This window comes from Amia ocellicauda, chromosome 9 (assembly GCF_036373705.1).
Source record: "Amia ocellicauda isolate fAmiCal2 chromosome 9, fAmiCal2.hap1, whole genome shotgun sequence".
Classification (NCBI taxonomy): Eukaryota; Metazoa; Chordata; class Actinopteri; order Amiiformes; family Amiidae; genus Amia; species Amia ocellicauda.
In genome coordinates, this window is record NC_089858.1 from 20,941,050 (window position 1) to 20,961,224 (window position 20,175).

At 35.6% G+C, this 20,175-nt stretch overlaps 1 protein-coding gene across 1 annotated transcript in view; it reads right to left on the bottom strand.

Moving 5' to 3' along the window:
• The window catches only part of itfg1 (integrin alpha FG-GAP repeat containing 1), a 105,673-nt gene that overhangs the window by 24,116 nt on the left and 61,382 nt on the right, over nucleotides 1–20,175 (bottom strand). Inside the window, exons 11-13 of the mRNA XM_066713711.1 lie at nucleotides 14,536–14,686; nucleotides 12,548–12,656; nucleotides 1,711–1,754 (exon numbers count right to left, since the gene is read on the bottom strand). Of these exons, the coding sequence (XP_066569808.1) occupies nucleotides 1,711–1,754; nucleotides 12,548–12,656; nucleotides 14,536–14,686 (304 nt within the window). The remainder of the gene's footprint in view (nucleotides 1–1,710; nucleotides 1,755–12,547; nucleotides 12,657–14,535; nucleotides 14,687–20,175) is intronic.

Here is a 20,175-nt window from a genome sequence, read left to right on the forward strand (position 1 = left end):
TGTAATACCTTTTCATTACTGCACCCAAAACACAGGCTTTCAAGCCAAATACCTCTCTTTATTATGTGTCAGCCCTAATGAAGAGACATACTGCCCTTCATGACTAGTGTATAATTCACTGCTCAAGTGAGTCTTTTCTGAAGGATGCTGTGGAGAGTTGGGGAAGATATGGCCAAATATGGACAACTTACTTTTAGGAACACGATTTTGTGAAGAAAAAAAAAATGCTTCTCTACAGTACGTGAAATAACTGCAACAAAATGATAAGGTTTGGACTGTAGACAGGCATTGAAAAATGATTTACTTCAAGGCTGTATGAAGAGCTTAGTTTATGTTGATGAGCAAAATTACAAGCCTTTGGCCAAGACATTTCATTTGTTTTATACAGAAAAACCTAGGGAGTTCAAGGTGAAAGTCCAGCAAATAATCGTGTTAACCTCTTTGTGCCAGGCAAACAGTCCAAAAATCCTTTCTTGAGATGTTAAGATTGAAACCAATACAGAAAGAAGGTACATTGTATAAAGCAGGTAAGCTGTATTTCTAGAAAAGTCACTGATATTTGAGATGTCACAGGCATCAATCTTTCTGCAGGTCACTGCTGGATGCCTGAGGAGAATGTAGAGACATTTTGCACCAAACACATACATTTTGTACTTCTGGGAAAAGGTAAATGGTAGCGTAAATTATAAATTATAAATTTCTTGGACAACTGAAGTGACATCAATTATGTGAAGTAAAAAAAAAAAAAACATTAATGTGCAGATATGATGTAGGAAGTGGCTGAAGCAGCTGTGTGCAACTATTTTGTCTGTGCCTGATGTTGAAGGTAATGTACACAGACTTTTACACTGCTCAGCCAATCAGGGAGCTTGGCAGAGCACTCACCCTGAAATGTCAATCAAACCTTCAAACCTGTTTTATTTGAAGGGACAGAGTATTCTATCATTGAAAATATCTGCTGTGTTTGGGTATTATGGTTATAATGATGTCATGTTCTGTAAGAAGAAAGCTAAGTGTTCTTACTACTGCTATTTAAATCAATGTTATAGTCCGGTGCTTGTGACAATAGATGGCATGGTCTGAAAGCTGCTCTGTCAGTCAGGGTTTCTAAAGGAACACCAAAGACTCCTTTTAACATAATTTACTTTGATTCTAACTTTGCTGGCTTTATTCAACACCCTTTAACAGTGAATTCCCTAAAATAATGTCTATAAAATTGTGTTCACCGGCAGTTTTTATGGCAGACTGGGATCATTATGAAAAGTCAGTCTTATTTAAGGGGGTATATAGAGACAGTGACAATAACCTGTCAACAGTCATCTATGCTTGGAATTTGTGAAAGCAAATCAGTCATGTGATTAAGATTTCACAGATACCACTTTAACATATCAGGCCCCCGTATTCAGCCTTATCCATTAAAACAAAACAAAACAAAGTGAAAATGAATTGCATTACTGTCAGTCACAGCTGCCACATGACAGTACTTTAGTTCTTTGCCCAGACCCCCATCTGTCTTCCCAATCGCCAATGATCTCTTTGGAGTATTTAGAGATCATCTGATTATGCTACGAATGCATTCTGTTCTGCAGGCACCTTGACTTGGTTACTCTTTCCTATATGCACTTGGAAAAGCCATATGCAGTAAATATCCTTCACTGCTTTCAGCTACAGATGGACGGCTACATGAGAAATGATTTAAGGGAGACTTACTGTGACTTTCCTTGGGCAGTCATTGGAGCACAATCCACTGAGTACTGTAGAAAAATAATAAGAAGGGGGTGAAAAAAGGCATATGTACTTTCTCACACTATAGATATGTCTTTTTTATTTTTTGTTATTATTTACTTTTTTACATTAATAAAGCCTTAATGTACAGAAATTAACAGTTACAATTACTTTTTAAAATGACCATCGCTTTAAAGCTGCCAAAACACTAAACAAAAATCATATCGGTAGAAATGAAATGGTTATTAATCTTAAATGAAATACATACATGAAAGCATACAATCATTTTATTTAAGACATGTAAAATAGCTTTTCTCCTCAGCGTGCATTAAGCTGAAGCAAAGCCAAAAAAAAAAAAAAAGTCAAATTTTTGAGAATATGAGAGAATCAGGTAAAAATATCACTAAGGATTACTTGTAAATTTGGCTTTTATAGTGCAGGCTAACAGCATACCAGGACTTAACTGTGATATATTCATATTTTACTCTTGTCCAGACTCCCTATGATCCTTTCATTATATCACACATTTCTACCAGAACTTGCTAAGTAATCCATAAAGAGGCTGAAGAATTTAAGGATGATTTTGGTATATCTTGTCAGGGTTATCACAACTGAAAAACAATAACGGAAAAAAAGCTAAACAAACATAAAAAACCTCATTGAATCTCTCATTTTCTGGTAATCGGAAATGAAACAATGTCCTAATGGATGTTTTTTATTTTGAATGTTGTGGTCTGAAGCAAAGCAAGCTTTCATTAAAAGTCTCTCACGAGCTCCAATGTGTGGATGACCCACTAGCTGTCCCTAGCAACTTTTGGAAAAACACAGCATCTGCTCCTCATAATTGGAGCTCCCCACAGAAACGTGACCTGTCAGTACAACATTGTGGATGACTGTTCCAATTAACTCTGTAGCATATCTCAAGACAAGCAGACTGGCGAAAACCTTGAGGGACCAGCAAGACTCCATCAGAGCTGAAAAGTCTTTAGATCTATTATCAATACCTGATACAGGGAAATGTTTGCTATAATGTGAAAGCTCACATTTTTATTACATTTCTTAGCAGATGCACTTATCCAGGGCAACTTACAACATATCACATTATTTATACATACAAAGAACCATTCATACAGTTGGGTTTTAACTGGAACAATCTTGGTAATATACCGTGCTCAAGGGTACAACAGCATTGACCCCAACTGGAATTGAAACCATGACCCTGCGCTCCAGAGTCCGAATCACAACTCCACACTGCAATCCCTTCTACATTGCCTTCTAAAATGTACTTGCTAGTTTCCAATGAGAATTTATTTATTTCACAAACAGAAAAGCTCATTTGCAATACACTTACATGTGTCAGCACTGATTAAAATAATCAGTATTAGAAACAGTTGCAGCAATAACAGACTCGGATAAGGTTAAAGACCAATGTAATTAGTTAGATACCACCACATGTTTTTGACTTAACACATTAGACAACACAAAGAGTTGAAGGCTTTTCTAAAACTCTTTGCCATATAATTATGCATGGTGAATTAAAATCCCATTTCCAGCAGGAATAATTCTGCTTTAAATGTATATCTCAAACTGTGGCGAACTGTCAGAAACGCAATATTGTTGTAGTGATTAAAAGTGTGTAAAAAAGGGTAATAGACAATGTACAACAACATATTTAAACAAAAAAAAAGGTTATAACCAAGTGCAGTCTGCATATTTAAGATGTGATGTTAATTCTTATGACATTGTAATTGTCAGGGCAATCTAGATCCTGACAAAATTTCTATCTGCATTATGCATTTTGAGAAACATGCAGAGATGTACAAATCATAGATATTTAATCACAATAAGAGAAATTCATATTAGTATATTGATTAGCTCCTTTGGACTTTGATATTGATGTTTGGCTGATGAAGAAAGGTATAATTAAGATTTCAAAAACATTTCTGCAGCACTCTGATAATAGCTGTAATACCAAAGACCATATGCTGTAGAAGAAAACAAACATTAAATGCAAAGTTACTAACGTCTGTGGTCTCGTGGTAAATGTATAACCTGGCGGCAATGCGCTGCCTACTCCATATTTTGAGGACTCAGGCCTCCCTGAATGTGGAGAACACACTCCATCTACTAGGCCACTATACTGACTCTATTGCTAGATAGAGAGATCAGTGTTTAATGACGTGTGGCTGTCTAACTCTGACAGTCTATAGACGCTGATGACTGTGGCATCACCTGAATGGCCTTTCTGGATAGCCAATATTGAAGTAAACAAATTTCCTCACTTACCTTCTTTCAGAGGTTTCAAGGAAGGAAATCTCAATGCTGATAATGGAAATGGAGGCATTAATGGAAATGTGGAGCCAGCAGATATCAGAGTGATGGAAGCGTGAGCTAGGAAATGGACTTGGACAATAAATCTCAATAATCGGCTAAATTGTTTGTTCTGAAAGAGCATTAAAGATACCAAATATTCTCCATTTAATTTATCCCCTAAGAAAGGGTTTCCACAGTTTTATCTGAATTAAGTAACCTGTAATCGTTCAGTTCAGAACTTCATGGTAATAACTGGTCAATGTTTTGGTTTTCATTTGAAAATTATAACGCCAATTTAAGCAGGTTTCTTATCAAATGGTTATTAAAACAAATGCAGTTAGTGGCCATACTATAAGTGAATAAACACAATGAGTTATAAGAGCATGAAATATGGCTAATTTTCTTCATTATGGTACAGAGAATTTCTGCTATGAACTAAAATTGTGTGTGGACTTTGATCATTGACATTTTTTTCCTTTCTAGATTTGAATGAAAATAGCAATTATGGAAGCACTACCTTAGTCAAGGCAACAATCAAAGGAATTCAAGGCCAAGAAGCATTCAAAAAGGGAAGCATGGCAGGGTTTGTCCATGTGGAATTCAACGATTCATTGTTTAACCATGAACAAAATATTTTTCTGTTTTCTATTCATTGTTGGAGACGCAGGCTGCCTGAGTGGGGCGATGGATCAAGATTTCAAATTAACCTTTAAAAGTTGTGCTGTGAAAGGCATAATGTATGGGATACACGGCTGTAGCCGATCCCACAGATCTAGACATGCATCAACTTTAATGAACATATGTGACCATGGCTGGAAATTAAACTGCTAAAGTCTGGATTTCACAAGCCTGATCTCATTGACCCTTGTAAAGCTGCATTTTGCGGCTACATTTTGACAAGCCACATGACAAGCAAGCAACAAGGCCTGGAACACCACTACCAAAGAGAGGAATTTATCCTTGTACTTGTGGTGGGGCAGTGATTCATAACCACTAATGTGTTCTAAGAGGGAAATCAGTCAGAACTATTTATATGTAGACTTTTTACTTACTAGCTATATTGGAATCCATATGAGACCAACAGAACATGAATATTAAACATTCTCTTCAGTATGCTGGAAATTTCTGTGTGATTGACATCTAGGTTTTAAATGTTTTCATTTTTATTGAATCCATTACCTACTTGACCAGACCTTTCTCGGAGTACTTACAGATTTTTGTGATGCCACTGAAAAGCGTGCAGAAATTGTAATCACTGAGCACTTGTAGATGCAGTTAAAGCTTTTCCAGAGCGAGGCATTATCAGACACTTAATTTCTCTCGGCTGTCTCATAATTGCACGAGCGAATCTGACTATCCGAGCTGAAGACTGCACACGGAGTGGGATTCTCAGGCAGCTGAGCAGAGACATTTTTCACTCGGCAGACTGAGATAAGAGAAAACGTCACAATTGATGGCAATCAGAGCAGGGATATAAATGCAAAATGAGCCACTAGATCGAGGGTTGCTCTTTTGGAATCTATCATTTAATAATGATGCAAAAAAATAAAAATCCCAAAATTACCTAATATATATATTGGATTCTGAGAGTAGATCAATATGCAGGCGGGAAAGAAAATTAGCAAAATGTGTAAGATGTTTAATAATCCCTAAGTGCTTAAAATAAAACAGATTTCACAATTTAATGGGTGATTCCCTTTTGTTCGGCAATGAACGGCTTTTGAAGACATGGGCTATAGCCTTCCTGCTTATAAAAGACAGATGATCAGAACATCGACCCTATAAATGTTTTCAGGAGGTCTGTGGACTCATAAGTTATGCATTGTAAGCATTAAGTCACTCCGTTGAAGGTAGTGAACTGAAAACCCTCACATCTAGTTAAAGGCAGATGAGTGTTAAGGCAAAGCTATTTCTCAGGAATTTCTGTCGACTGAATATTGCAAATGTATTTCTGTTCAATGTCATGTAAGAAATGTGACTAGAAACCTGGCATAAAAAAAGCTGAGCTCTATTTCAATATCTTGTACATTTACTTTGACATTTTAATTGTGGCAGGTGAGTGAATAGGTGAAGAGTGAAGGTCAGTACCTGGTGTTGCAAAAGGAGGCATTTTGTTTTCCTTAATCTTGGCATAACACAGAATATGTGGTTACTGAAAATAAAAAATGTTTTGGTCATCCACTGAGATGTCACCAAGACATCATATTCAAATCTCAATGGATCAATCTGTATACATAAATGAAAGGAAAAAAGGCAGTATTCAATTCTTTGAACTGCCATATTGCTTAGTGCTTCTCACTAGACCTTCCCCCCGAAATATGAAAAGAAAATAATACAACAATATCAGGTGTAATATTCTTAGATTATACTGAAGAGTTTCTAGAATCTATGGAAAAAGTCTATTTGACTTTTGAATAGGACAGCTCACTGTTGTATTAAATCAACCAGTAAGAATAAACACCAGACGTGCTGCTTGGTTGGTATTTAAATAGGCTTTGATACACGAACAATGCTTTAGATAGACTAATTTAATTAAGTGACATATTTAGCCGATTATTAAGACTTCTGAAGAAACAACAATTTAAAGATTTCAAAAAAATTAAACAGGGGGGAGAAATTAGTGTGTTGCTAGTGCTTCTTCATGCACCCTACTCCTGTATAACCAAGACAAGGCAAAATTATTTAACGGCAACATAAGTAAATAATAAAAGCTTTTGAGAACATATTGATCCATTTACTTTCAATAGTAATACTAAACCAATCACTTAAAATAAGCAGTATAAAAAGCAGGATTACCTAGGCATGTAGAACAACAAAAACTAAAACTCTGCAAATAGCAAAGGACAATAAACAGACAATGCTTCATTTTCCCATACGAGTTATGGAGAAAGGTTTGAACACTGTTGATGAACTTACAGCCAAACTGAATTGAAGGCACCTCAGAGAGTGTATACATTTATTCTTTGTTCCATTTTTAAATTGAATCTGTTCTTGAGATTTTAAAAACATTGCACTGGAGGACAGAATTACCCAGGATAGCTGTAAGGGAAGTGTCTGGTTGTCTAATTAATCCCTAACTCAAATATGTAGGCTGCATTAGTGAAATCTGTGAGTCACCCATATCAAGGAAATTCTGATGTATGATAACTAAATATTTAAAAGGCTTTGCTTTGAACACTCCCCTGTTTTTCTCACTGCCATAACCACAGTACAACTTTTGGTATATGTATTACAGCAGTCACCAACAATACAATACACCAAAGCCCCCCCACTTTCAGATTAGAGAGAACAAAATGTTCAAAGGAGGAATCTGTGACTAAATCGAGCAGTAGAACACATAAACCTGATAAAGAAAACAAGAACAACAACAGGCATCAAAACACTCAAGGTTACAAATTCCATCTCAGACTTTACAAGCTCTGTGGTTTAAGGATTAATTTCCCCTCCACATAATCTGGGTCTAAGGTCCTGAGCTCGGAAGTCATGGAATTATTTAAAGCTGAAGAACATCCAGAGACATAAGGGGAGGTTAATTTCCCGCAGTCATTGTAGAAGTCTTCTGTATGCTAATGTATTATTGCTCTTAAAGATAAATAAACCACCTGGCTAGGGGTATGCAGCAACGCTTGATGAGAATCTGACTTCCTGCAAAACAAAGGCAAGAAACAAACTATTTCACTAATTTGAGCTAAAAACAAAGTCAGGTCCTTTTGAAACTAGTCATTCATAAATCCCCATGTGATAATGGCATAGTCTTGTATTGTCACTTTGAGTGGTTTCCATCTTTACATCATTGTTCTACAGCTATACCATATTAAATTAATTGAACAGTGAAGTGTGGCTAATGATCACAAGTTACTGCCTGAATAAAATACAGTTTAAGATATTCCACACCTAATGCAACTATTTCTCTACCTCCGATCACATTCTCCTCATCCTGTACTGAATTTAACCTTCACTTTATCTCTGCAGACCAGAAAGCTGCAGTTAAACAGCTGTCTTGGGCATGTAATGAACTGTCTTATACTCGTAAGTAATAGCTGATTTAACAAGTAACTGATAAAACAAACAAACAAACAAATCTTGAAAATTATCAGAGAACCTGAACTCCTAAACATCAAAACATAACTCAAAAATGTTGATGACTGTAAAAGGGGACTCCATTATTGGATCATCTATGAAGTATGGATAAAAAAATACATTTTAAATTAACTTCATATTCTTATAGTTTGCATGCCAGAGCTTTCTTCCCTTCCCATTACAATTCCTTAAATTATTCCTACTGGATCTTACGAGATGTTGTAATAGCAAATGTAATGACTCCCTGCTAAATAAGTGCAGATAATATCGGACCTACCATATAGTTTTAAAATCCTTATCAGACTTAGACAGGGAATACAGAAGAAGATCCCAATACCCACAAGGTTTATTATGATTTAACCAAGCTTCTAGGTTATTCCCTAAGTTTAAACAAAGATACTTCTAGCAGAATGCAATGCAAAATGTTCAGAATGATACTTTACCAAACAACGAAGCTCAAAACGAAGAAATAAATGCTTTATGATATACAAACATAAACCGTTTTCTTTTCTTTTTTTTGCCTCCCCTACTGAAGCCCATATTAGATAATCATTTAGTACTGTTGGAAAGAATCACTACACATTAAGAAATATCATCACGGATGAATAGTCTGACATTACACGTATATTACAAGGAAAGGACGTATTGTATGCTCAATGATTTTTATTGAAGGAGTTCTTCACTTAAAATAACAAAATTTATCAACGTTTGGATTTACATTTTATTAGTGACAGATGGCTACAATGTTCCGATTCAAGAGGTGCCATCACCGATGGGATAAAGGCTGCAGATGTATTTGAATTATGGGTAATTTGCATAGCAATAAGAGAGGAGAAATGCAATCACCTCCTTTGGTTTTTTTTTTTTTTTTTTACAGGATGTTCCACTGTATAATAAGACTAATGTTTTTTTGTCCGTATCGAATCTCTTGGTGAAATTCTATTGGCATCCTAGGGTTTGATTATATATAAAATCCTGAAGTGTTTGTTCTTTACAATCAGCTGATCTTGGAATCATTATGTAACCTTTGATTGGAGAAATTTGTGTGCTGGATGTAACAAGGAAATGCACAATACCTTTAAATGAACATGTCTTTAAATACATATGGTTAACCACCTAATTCCTGGGGAAATGTTATTTGTGCATTATGTTCTCTTATTTATTTTAATACAACCTGACTGTAAAACTGTGATAACCTAGCGCACAAAACCAACTGATAAAAGCAGTGAAGTCTCTAGCTTCAGCTTTCCCATTGCACTACACTGAATTAAAGGTAGGCAACACTGGGTCAGTAAGAAGGGGGGGGGCATATCGGTAAGTAACATCTGACACTGAAAGAAACATATCACAACAACTGAGATATCTTGTTCAACTTCAAAGAATCTCTGCCATTCAATTGATCCTTTGAATTTTAAAAGAAAATGTGATTTCCCAATAAGCTTTTCTTAGTTGAATGCTATATGGCATATTTCTTGGTTTGTCTTGTGTTATAGCAATTATGGACAATTAATAAAATATCAATCAGACTGCCACAACATTCTAACTTTAAACAACAGCAAAAACTAAAACATGTATACTATAGATGGAGACCCCATTCCAATTAGATATAACCACAGTTTACGTTACCTAAAAAAACATCACCTAGATTAACGCTAGCCTAGATTTGTGAAACTAGCTCAAACAAATGGCCTTTGGCAGTCATCTACAATTATGAACTATTCAAAACAAACAGTAGCATGAATCTGGAAGCTGTTTAAAAGCAAACTAAAGCAGGTGTATAGAATTAAAACAAATTAAGTTTTTGCTATACATATGGCAATTCCTTGTTCTAGCATAAGAGCACACTGTGATTACAACAGCCTTTAAATGAAATAGCTACATGTTCAGTAATAGCTTGCGCCCCCCCCGCTGAGGTAATGTTCCATATTTTACCCTCCTAGCAATGGGTAGCTTCTTAATAAGGATTTAGTGACATATTGGCCTCTAATCAATTTACAGTTTATTAAGTCCTCTAAATGAAACGTCAATTTGGGTTAACAAAAATCTAACAGAGGGGGTGATTAGAGCTGATTTTATTGCTCAATAAAGAGAGCCAATGGCATAGTAAAAGTAAAGAATTTAGCTTTAGTAGAAGTCCCCCCTAAAAATAGTGGGGTCCATTTAAATTAATTGCCATAACACACCATCTGAAGCCGGCACGGCAGGCGCTTGAGAGTGTATTTCAAAGAATCAATCCATAGCTTGAATTAGTGGTGAATGCTGCAATTAGTTCAATCTTTCAGCCATCCTGAAACCTATCTTTTATAATTTCATCCTCTAAGCAACCTAGACGTAAAGTCAATATTACAGCTTCTTGTTCGATAATAGCTTGGGGACTAATGCCGGCGGAAATCGCCTGCTGTCCTCTAAGAAAAGAAGTCAAGTGAGAGTGCCGTCAAAGACTAGCAATTACATTCTCATTTCACTTTTGCCTCTCCAACCCCTGTAATACCCCCTGAAACATCTGTTTTCTTTATCCGTTGAGCCAGATCTTTAAGATGATTCAAGCATGTAAAACCTTACGATTAAATAAAGATGCATACAGAGAAAAAATTAGGTGATCTAGGAATCACAGGTATTCCCTTTCTTAGTTACCTGGATATGGAAGACTGGCATTTTCTCAATGAAAGAGTGATGTTTAATCCTGATTTTGAATAGCGTTCATAAATTAGAGAAGGACTTTTCAAAATTAATAATTTTTGCAACACAAGAATAGCAAATCTGGGAGGTTCATTTTCAAACCTGACTAATACAGAAATTACTTACTTATAGTTACTGATCAGTTTTATCAAACTTACTACTTCTTTGGTGAAATTCAGAAGTGATAGAAAGTTTTGTTTTGTTTTGTTTGTTTAACCTGAGAAGATATATGTAAATTCATGGCAGGTGCCTTTGTTCTGTCTAATGGTTGTAATGGGGATGATGTTTACTGAGATCATGTCCTTAGTGATGTGAGAAAGCATCAAGCAAGAATTTAGAGACCTTTGTGGGATTTGAACCCAGGCCTCCAGATGGAAAAGACTAGCAAATCTGCATACTGTGAGACTTACAGCCCAAATGGGATTTGGTTACTATGCAGTTGTCCTTCAGTGCCCAAAATAGGCTATGGTACGCATGTTCGTGCTCTCAGCATTAGGAGAGCTCCTGCAGTTTTTTTTTTTTTAAACATAAGCAGCAGGAAGGCGAACGTGTGCTTTTTTTTCCCCATTGTTGCTTGACAAATTCATCGTACTATATAGCAATCAGCCTACCCCTGCTGGCAAGGGAACAGATGCAAATCTGCAGTAAACTTCGCTGAACGTTTCCTGCTCTCACATGAGAATAACTGGTGATTTGCACATAGCATTATTCAAGAGCCCACTGCATTTGCATTAAAAAGACAAAAATGAGGAGAATTAAAACAAAAAAAAAAGACTATATATATACACATTCATCAGTTGAAATTCCTGAAGCTTCAGGATGGGTATTGCTTCAAAATAAAAAATAAAATAAAAAATAAGCATATTAAATTACTGATCTATAGATGTGGCTAATCTGCAGTTTGGAGAAATTGTGTGCAGTTATTGAAGCAGACAGGATCCCAGGTCTGATTAGTGCCAGGAGAAAAACCCAACAGCAGAGCAGAGATCCTGTCAGTGTGAAAATACGCATTGGTTCATCTTTAATTAAAACCCAGGAGCCTCAGATTAAAGGACATTAAAGCTATTTGTTGACAGTTTTCATTTTCTAAATGTCAGCTTTATCAATATACCATCTTCCAGATCTATGCTCTGGTTGTTTGTCTTAAAACTGATTTTTTTTTTTTTTTTTTTTTTTTTTACAATTTGGATTAATACAGCCTAGTCTATAGGATTTCTATTTCAGTGACAGTAGAGCTGATTGTTATTAAGAATCATAAAATAAGAGCATTAATCTAATCGGTACAACAAATTTCCTAACACTCTACAGTCAATGTTTACAATAAGGTCTTTATGGTGCTGTTTGTCAACTGACAGATGTGTATTTGTATATACAAAAAAAAAATAGAATAAATACAGCAACACATTGTATATTTAGGAGGAAAGAAAAAGGAGGAAAAATAGTAACTAATATTTAAAACCACAACAACAATTGAACATTTTATTTTTCTGAGCTAAACATGTTTTTCAATTCATACTAATGACACCTGAATGCAAGTTCCATTATTCAACTGGACAGTTAGCAAAATAAGGTAAAATAATTTCTCCCCACAGAAGATTTTAAAGATAGTCTATGTTTAGATATGAATGCTTCAATACAGTGTACTCTCCAAGATAGCAGCTCTAAAGGCTGGATCTAATGGACTTCTCGTTTCATGTAAGATGGACAACACTGGACTCATAAAAAAAATAAATGAAAAGCTTCAACTTACCAATTACTTTTACAAAGTAAGCGTCAGCCTCAAAGTTGTTTTTCAAAGCGTGGATAGCAAGTTCATTTTTTGGACCTCCTGTGCTGAGCACAATCAGATCGAGTATTCCCTGCAATGAGAAATTTGAATAAATCTTTCATAAAAGGAGGGCAAGCAGGCTTTTGTCATTCTCTTTTTCATATGCTGTTTCATATTCTTAATGGACTAAAAAAGATCCTTCATTATAATGGTAATCTTTAATTGTCCAAGACTTTCAGAAAGTCCTTAGATGTTTTATAAAAAAGGAAAAACAAAGGTGAACTTTGGTTCTTTCAACTTGTGTAAAAAGCAAAACAGTTTTTTTTTTTTTTTTTTTAGGTTTTATAAACCTATAAATACAACTTGTTTTTACACTAGTAAACAAAAGTAATGGGACAAACACCTTCCTGGCAGTAAAAGACTGCACCAGAGGCTGCGTGTATTCTATGTTTTATGGTCAAAGGCTGATAGTGTATTATCTGATAAATAATGTAGGCTGTGTTTCCAGGAGCTTGACTATTCAACAGTGGGCTGAGTAGTGCTGTGCGCCAAGCTCGGCTATGGATGCAAAGTGAAGTCTGGCTTTGTTGTTTAGCAAGGGGATTGGGAGAGAAAAATCAGATGAGGCTGATTAATCTCAGTGTAGTACAGTGACCTCTATTGGTAGGTGAGAGAAGAAAGAAACTGCCCTTAATCGTAAAATTCTGCCATCATCCTTTACAGGGTGGAAAGAATAAACTTTGCCAGAATAATAGAGCACTATTTAACTCTTGCATGTAGGATATAGTGGAAGGCTAAAATAGTAACACGGTAGAATGTAACACACTAGAAATTGGTGGATGGGGGGGTAACTATGCAATACATAATTTAACAAACAATGAGGTAGCTTAAACTCTGCATCAAACTGGATTCTATCCCAGTGTTTAATGCCTTTCTGCTTCTTTGGTAGTCTACTGGACCAGTGCTATTTTCCTCTCCCAACATGCTGCCCAGATGCCTTTAAACACATAACAGCAGCATGAGGGTGAGTGGCTATTAGATAACTTTAGCCCTCAAGGGACTTGAGGTTTGGGTTTGCCTGTCACACCCTATTGCCTAAATATGACACAGCCATAGACCATCTTGAGCTAATTGTGCCCTGCAGTGCATCACTTGTCTTTGCAAATTCTTGTCTAGGCCAAGTAGGATTATGGGGGGAAGCACTGCTATAATTTGCAGCACAATGTGTAGGAGCTCAGAAAGCATTTACTTACATTTAGTGCTTTGAATGAGGCATTATTAATGGATATTAAAAGGTATCATATATTGCAAAGCCTAATTTATTATTGAAATGGGATCCCCAAAATAAGAAAAAGGCAAAATATTAAAGGAATCTATCTTGACATGTTTCTTGTTTATTATCATTTATTGTATTTTTAGAATCGGCACCTTCCTAAGAACTGGGTAGCCGCAGGACTGTACAGGATCTGCAAAAATCCAAAGACTGGATCACATGGTCTGGAAGCCCTACTGGCAAGAACATTTTTTACAGGGCTTATAATAAATCCCTTTAATCTATATCTAGATATGTAATGTGCTAATAAACAAATAATGGTCACTTTCTTGTTTTTTGTTATTATTTGCATTACAAATATTATTCTCAGAACTGATTAATCATATTCCCTGTAAAAACTTCCATTTTAGGTACTTTATAGTCAATGCCGGTAAATGTTATTTTATCCTGAAGATATTTGAAGAGGATAGCTCCACTGAGATACCACTGCAAGATCAATTATCAAGCAAGTAAATTGCTTAATTGCAAGGCTTAGGCCTGGAGTCATAAATGGGTTTCCCTAATTAAACCAAAGCCTTTTATTATTTCCTCACTATTCCCTGGTTAGACAGGGAGAAAAGATTATTTGTCAGGCCTCAAATGAGAAGAGACAAAAAATAATTAACATACAAGGGGAAATTAATAGAGAGGCACTCACATCTTCATAAATGTCAAAGAAGGTTGCCAAGACGGCACCTGTTATATGATTCAGGTCTGAGAGGTCCCAGTAGACCCTGAACATTCGCCCAACTCCTTTACAGCTGACATTGTTGCACGGCACATTCTCCAAGAGAAAGGCTTGCTGATTGCTGAGAAAAAAAGAAATAAATAAGATTGAGAAATGTTATCTTAACAGACACGTTTTGAGGGCAACTAGACAGTTTATAGGAGTAGATCATACCCAAAGGAATTAGAGCAGTACACTTCCAACATTTTTCTTGACACTTGACTCATTTGCTTCATGCTTCAATCTTTTTAGACGTACTGACTTTACCATTCACTTTTGTAAAAAGTTTAGCTTTTGCCTTAGTTGTAGCATGTGAAAACGAACCACATTCTTGCAATTCTGAGGATGGAATAGCATAAGGGTGCCAAACATACATACATACATACATACATTATATATATATACATACATACATACATATATATATATATACATATATATACACATATATATACATATATATATACATACATATATATATATATATATATATATATATATATATACATACATATATACATATATATATATATATATATATATATATACACATATATATACATATACATATATATACATATACATATATATATATATATATATATATATATATACATATACATATATATATATATATATATATATACATATATATATATATATATATATATATATTGTTCCTTTCTCTCTTCTTGTAGTGTATATCATTCACAGAATACAAAATGCAAGCAGGTTTTGACCACTGGCTATGCAGCTACCTGTCCATCAGTGCTCAGCACAGAGACATTGTGTTTATGGGGAGTATGTAGGCACTCCAGGCAACTTTCAAGAATCCTGACAAGCAAAGAAAGGAAACTGGAGATGGAACGATATGGAACGACAGAAAAAAGAAAAGGTGACTATAACCAGGAGGAAAAAAAAAGGAAAAAAGTGCTTTAATGTACCTGCAATATACCTGAAACAGCAAAAGACTACAGTGAATCATAAAGAAAAAAAATTGACAGGTTTAATATTTTGAGGATAGATCTGTGGAGAAAGAAAAAAAAAAAGCCCTGACTGTTTGACTGTTATAACTAGAATCACTATTTCTTTGCTTTATTACCTTATTTTTCATGGTAACTTTTTATCCAACAGGATATGGCAACACATTGGAAATCTGTCTCAAGCTGACAAAAATAAATAACCTAAGGTTCAGTCATACCATAGGTTATTTATGTTTGTCAACTATCCCAGTTGCAGCAGTCTTCAAATTTAGGAAATAAAAATATAAGCCTACTTTGAGCTGGAATTCAAAGAAAGTGGAAACAATTGCACTGGATTCTGTGAACATTATATATATTTATATATTGTAAGATATAACTTGCTCACTATAGAGACTGATATCACCTTTTATTCCTTTTAATCCACTGTCACCTTGCTGAGAGACGGCTACTTGGATGGCTGCCAAGTAGACTGAGGATTTTTCATGAATACTAGAAATATTTTTGGAGATAAAATAATGTTTTTACATAACAATGACAAACCAAATGGCTTCACAACTTCATTCCAATGGCCCAGCACTAAACTTTATACTGAACAGTATATGTAGTCATATTAGGTTGTTATTATTATTATTATTATTATTGCCAATTATGGCAGCCTGCCTGCATCAGCTCATCCAGAACACAGCTGAACATCTGGTGTTCTCTCACTTTACCCTGTAAAGTACTAGGATGAATGCTTATTATTGTGTATTTTGTACTGATTGTACTACTGCACTTTTGTAATACCATAAAATGTTTCTTGAGTAAACTGTAAGTCACCCTGAATAAGGCGACTCCTAAGAAATAAATACAAATATTATTATTTGAAATGTATGACATGTTAGTTAATTGAAGGAAATACAAAATCTAATGCACAGTATGGTTTGTGGCACATAACTTAAATACAATAGAGAAAAAAAAAATAGGCCAACAAAATAAAATAAAAATTGCAGTAAGGATGCAATAGTTTGTCAAAGACAACACTTATATGTGCAACACCAAAATAGCATTCTAACATTTACTAGTAATTTTAATTAGCAGATCTGCCCCTAATTTCTTTTGACTACAACCATTATTAATTTACTGGTTATATCTTGCAGTGTGCAAAAGGACCTTACATCACACGTTACATCACAGATACTAGCCTATTTACTGTTTGCGAGTTCAGAATGTGTAAAAATAAAAGTGTAAGGAAAGGGTCTTTGATGTTTTATAAATTTACAAGAAAGGCATTATAGCAGCCCATTGTTATTCATGACCCGTCAGCTGTACCTACACCATGGACTTCACTTTCATCAAAAGTACATTTCTGTTCTTTCTTTTCCAAAGATATTTGAAGGACAGAATTCACAAGGTCACGATTACATCTCAAGTCAGTGAAGGATGGAAAGGGTATATTAAAAGGAAACTAATAAAACACCTACAAGCTTTTACGACAGTGTTCTGTGTGTGAATACGGTATTTCTTTAAAACATCACATTCTTTAATAGGTTTTACAGAGGGATTTTCTTTTATTCTTGCCTCTTGTTTCTCTTAACTTTAATTAATACCATTTACCTTCTACTGATAGCGGCTCAGGCTTCGGAAACACAAATGTAGTAAATGAGCACAGAATTAAAAGAAAATGGGAGATTCTGTTCAATTGCTCTGCTGCTTTTTTATTGCACAAAATAAAGCTGAAGGGCTACCGTGTATATAGCATAAGATTGTGACTCTACAGATGGGTCTACTGAGCAACATATATTTATTTATCATGTGCCTTTTCCTTTGCTGTATTAAGAGTACATGAAAAAATAAGGGACACAGATCTGCTAAATCATTACAAATCTTAGGTGTTAAGAGAGCTGCTTGTGTAATATAATAATGGATCTTTTAGCAAACCTTTACCCTGGAGTGAACACAAAGTCATTAAACACATTCATAAATGTGTATTTAAGTGTGTTTTTACTTCATCCAGCTGAGGAACTGACATCAAATGTTCATGTTTCAGCAGGGTTCATTTTAGAGTTACACTGAGTACACCTTCAAAACAGGCTCCTGATCTTACTGATCTGTGGGGATGTAATTATGCTTACAGGATATTTTAGGCTGTGCAGTGGTAATCAATCAACCTGGAGGTGGAACACAGAGGAGAAAGAATAAATTGAATAAGAAACTGAAAACAAAACTAAATTGTTAAAAATTGTCTTAGTGAAGTTTTGTTTTTAAACAAAGTGGCAATACAGGGGCAAAATTCCCTAAAAACTATGCAAGAATACATAGTTTATTATTTAGCCTAAATGCCAGCAGTTGCTGATATTCTGTTCTAAAGCAAATTATTGAAAAGTAGTTTGTTAAAGACTCTTACTGTGAAGCACTGCCATGTCTGAGGGTAGCTCTATGGACTAAGGACCGCGAACTCAGCTGCTGATTTCCTGAATTAAGAGATTGACAGGTAGCAACGGTGGTGTGCGTTTTTTTGGCCACCCTGTGTCACTGCCACCCAGCCTGGGCTGCTCGCCAATTTGAGTTGAGAAATGTAAAGATTGAATTGGTCCTTGGAAGCACAGAGACCAGGTAGATTGGGGGTGTCTTGTAGTACATGTTACTTTTTATAGCTCAGAAGTAGTAATTATTTCCCCAGAGTTCTGCCTAGAATATCAGTGCTAAAGGAGACCCAATTCTTTGGTGAGGAAACGTAAGTAAGACATCTATTCTGCTGTAGTGATACCGCACACCTCCTTTAACCACCTAGGGGCATGTCAAATTCTAGAAGTGCTGCAAATCTATTTCTACAAGAAAAACAAAATCCACAAATGCACGGCACAAAACACAGTTAAAAATCATTTCTTATACCACAGTTTCCTGTCCAACTTTTTTTTCTTGGATAATAAATTAGAAATATAGAAGGAGACAGAGTGTTCTTCAGAGGCTTTCACTTAGAAGTTAGAAGTACACATGTTTCTTGTATTGATTTAAAAATCACATTAGCACCTGCTTTTCCAAGCTACCATCTCATCAAATCAAGGACTTCACTCGGCCTGCAATTTGCCAAAAACCCTTCACCTGACAAGAGCCAATTTGGTCAGGAGCTGTCAATTTACCTTTAGCTGATTGCAATTTCTGGGATTCAACTTTTCGTTCACCATTCCTACAGCCTCTTCTGAGTTGGGCCCTGAAAGTCCGCAAAGTTAATGTCCATCATAGATAGGCAGGGAGCCAGTTGGAGCCCTGGCATTTTAATTGCTTCTTGAAAATGTTGGGGAGAAACTCATGGTAATGACATACCATTTGCTGTTCCCTACCTCCGAACACTGTCAGCTACATGAAACATCATCATGAGGTTAGTAATAATTGATTCTCAGACTATAATTACTTCCACAATTTTCTGCTCCTGAGGAGGGGGTGAAAGGTCTGAAATCTGTTTTTGTGAATGATCAACAGATGACTTTGTGTTTGAGGCTTCAATTAATGCAGGGAGTCTAAAAACCTTTTTTATCACCACCAGTTCATTGGTATGCCGGGGAGACATACTCGTAACAGAAGAATAAATCTGTCAGGAAGCAAAGCAAAACTAAACTAGAAAGCAGAGGTTGTTAAAAGTCTTGGGAGTGGGGTAGGGGTGACCGGGCAATGCCACTGCAGATTACCATCTTAGATATGAACACAAACATAGCCCCATGTAACCGAGTCAGATTTCCACAACCTTCCCCAAGTGGTATACAAAATTCATCAGCCTGAATCACTTTGGTAGCCAGCTAGGAAACAAGCACTACATAAAGGACTACACATTTTTAGCTTTAATTGTGATACATTTTGATGATGCCTCTTACACAGAAGGGGTGATAGTTCTTAATGACTAAATTAAATTCTCTCATCCACGTGTCTGAGTGTATATGTAGCAAACCTTACTATGGTAGCAGCAACCTTGATCTTTTGTAGCTCAGAACTATCAAGGACATGCATTGCCTAGCAACACTAAACCATTGCTCAATTGAGACTAAACTCAATAATAATTAAAAAAAAAAACTAGGGATTTGCTATCCACGAAAGCACACAGAAACAGGAAGTACACCATCACCAAAATGTCCATGTAGCAGCAAAGGAGATAGGGGCACCCCACTGTACAAGACCCATTTACAAAACCCATTTTCAAAACCTACCTATCACATCACCTTTTGAATCTACAGATGACAGACAAAACAAGGTTGCATTTAAACCAATAAATATGAAACAGATAAGATTTATAGGACATGTATATTTTCCTAAATTGATGCTTTCCAATTTGTGGCAAGATGCATAACAAATTTATAAATATTTAAAGGTAATTGAATTGGCTTTAAGGGATTAAAGAACTCGAAAGAAATAACATGCATTTCTGCACAGTTGCTGATACCTTCTCTCAAAAAAGCAGATAACATGTATTGCAAAACAGTTTTGAACACATATGTAAGATCATAATTATGCTTTGAAGTATAGTTAAACACAACCCAGAGGCACTAACACATAGGGTAGGCCCAGTTTCTCAATTCAGCTGAGGGAGACTGATATTTACTCAATTAAAACAATA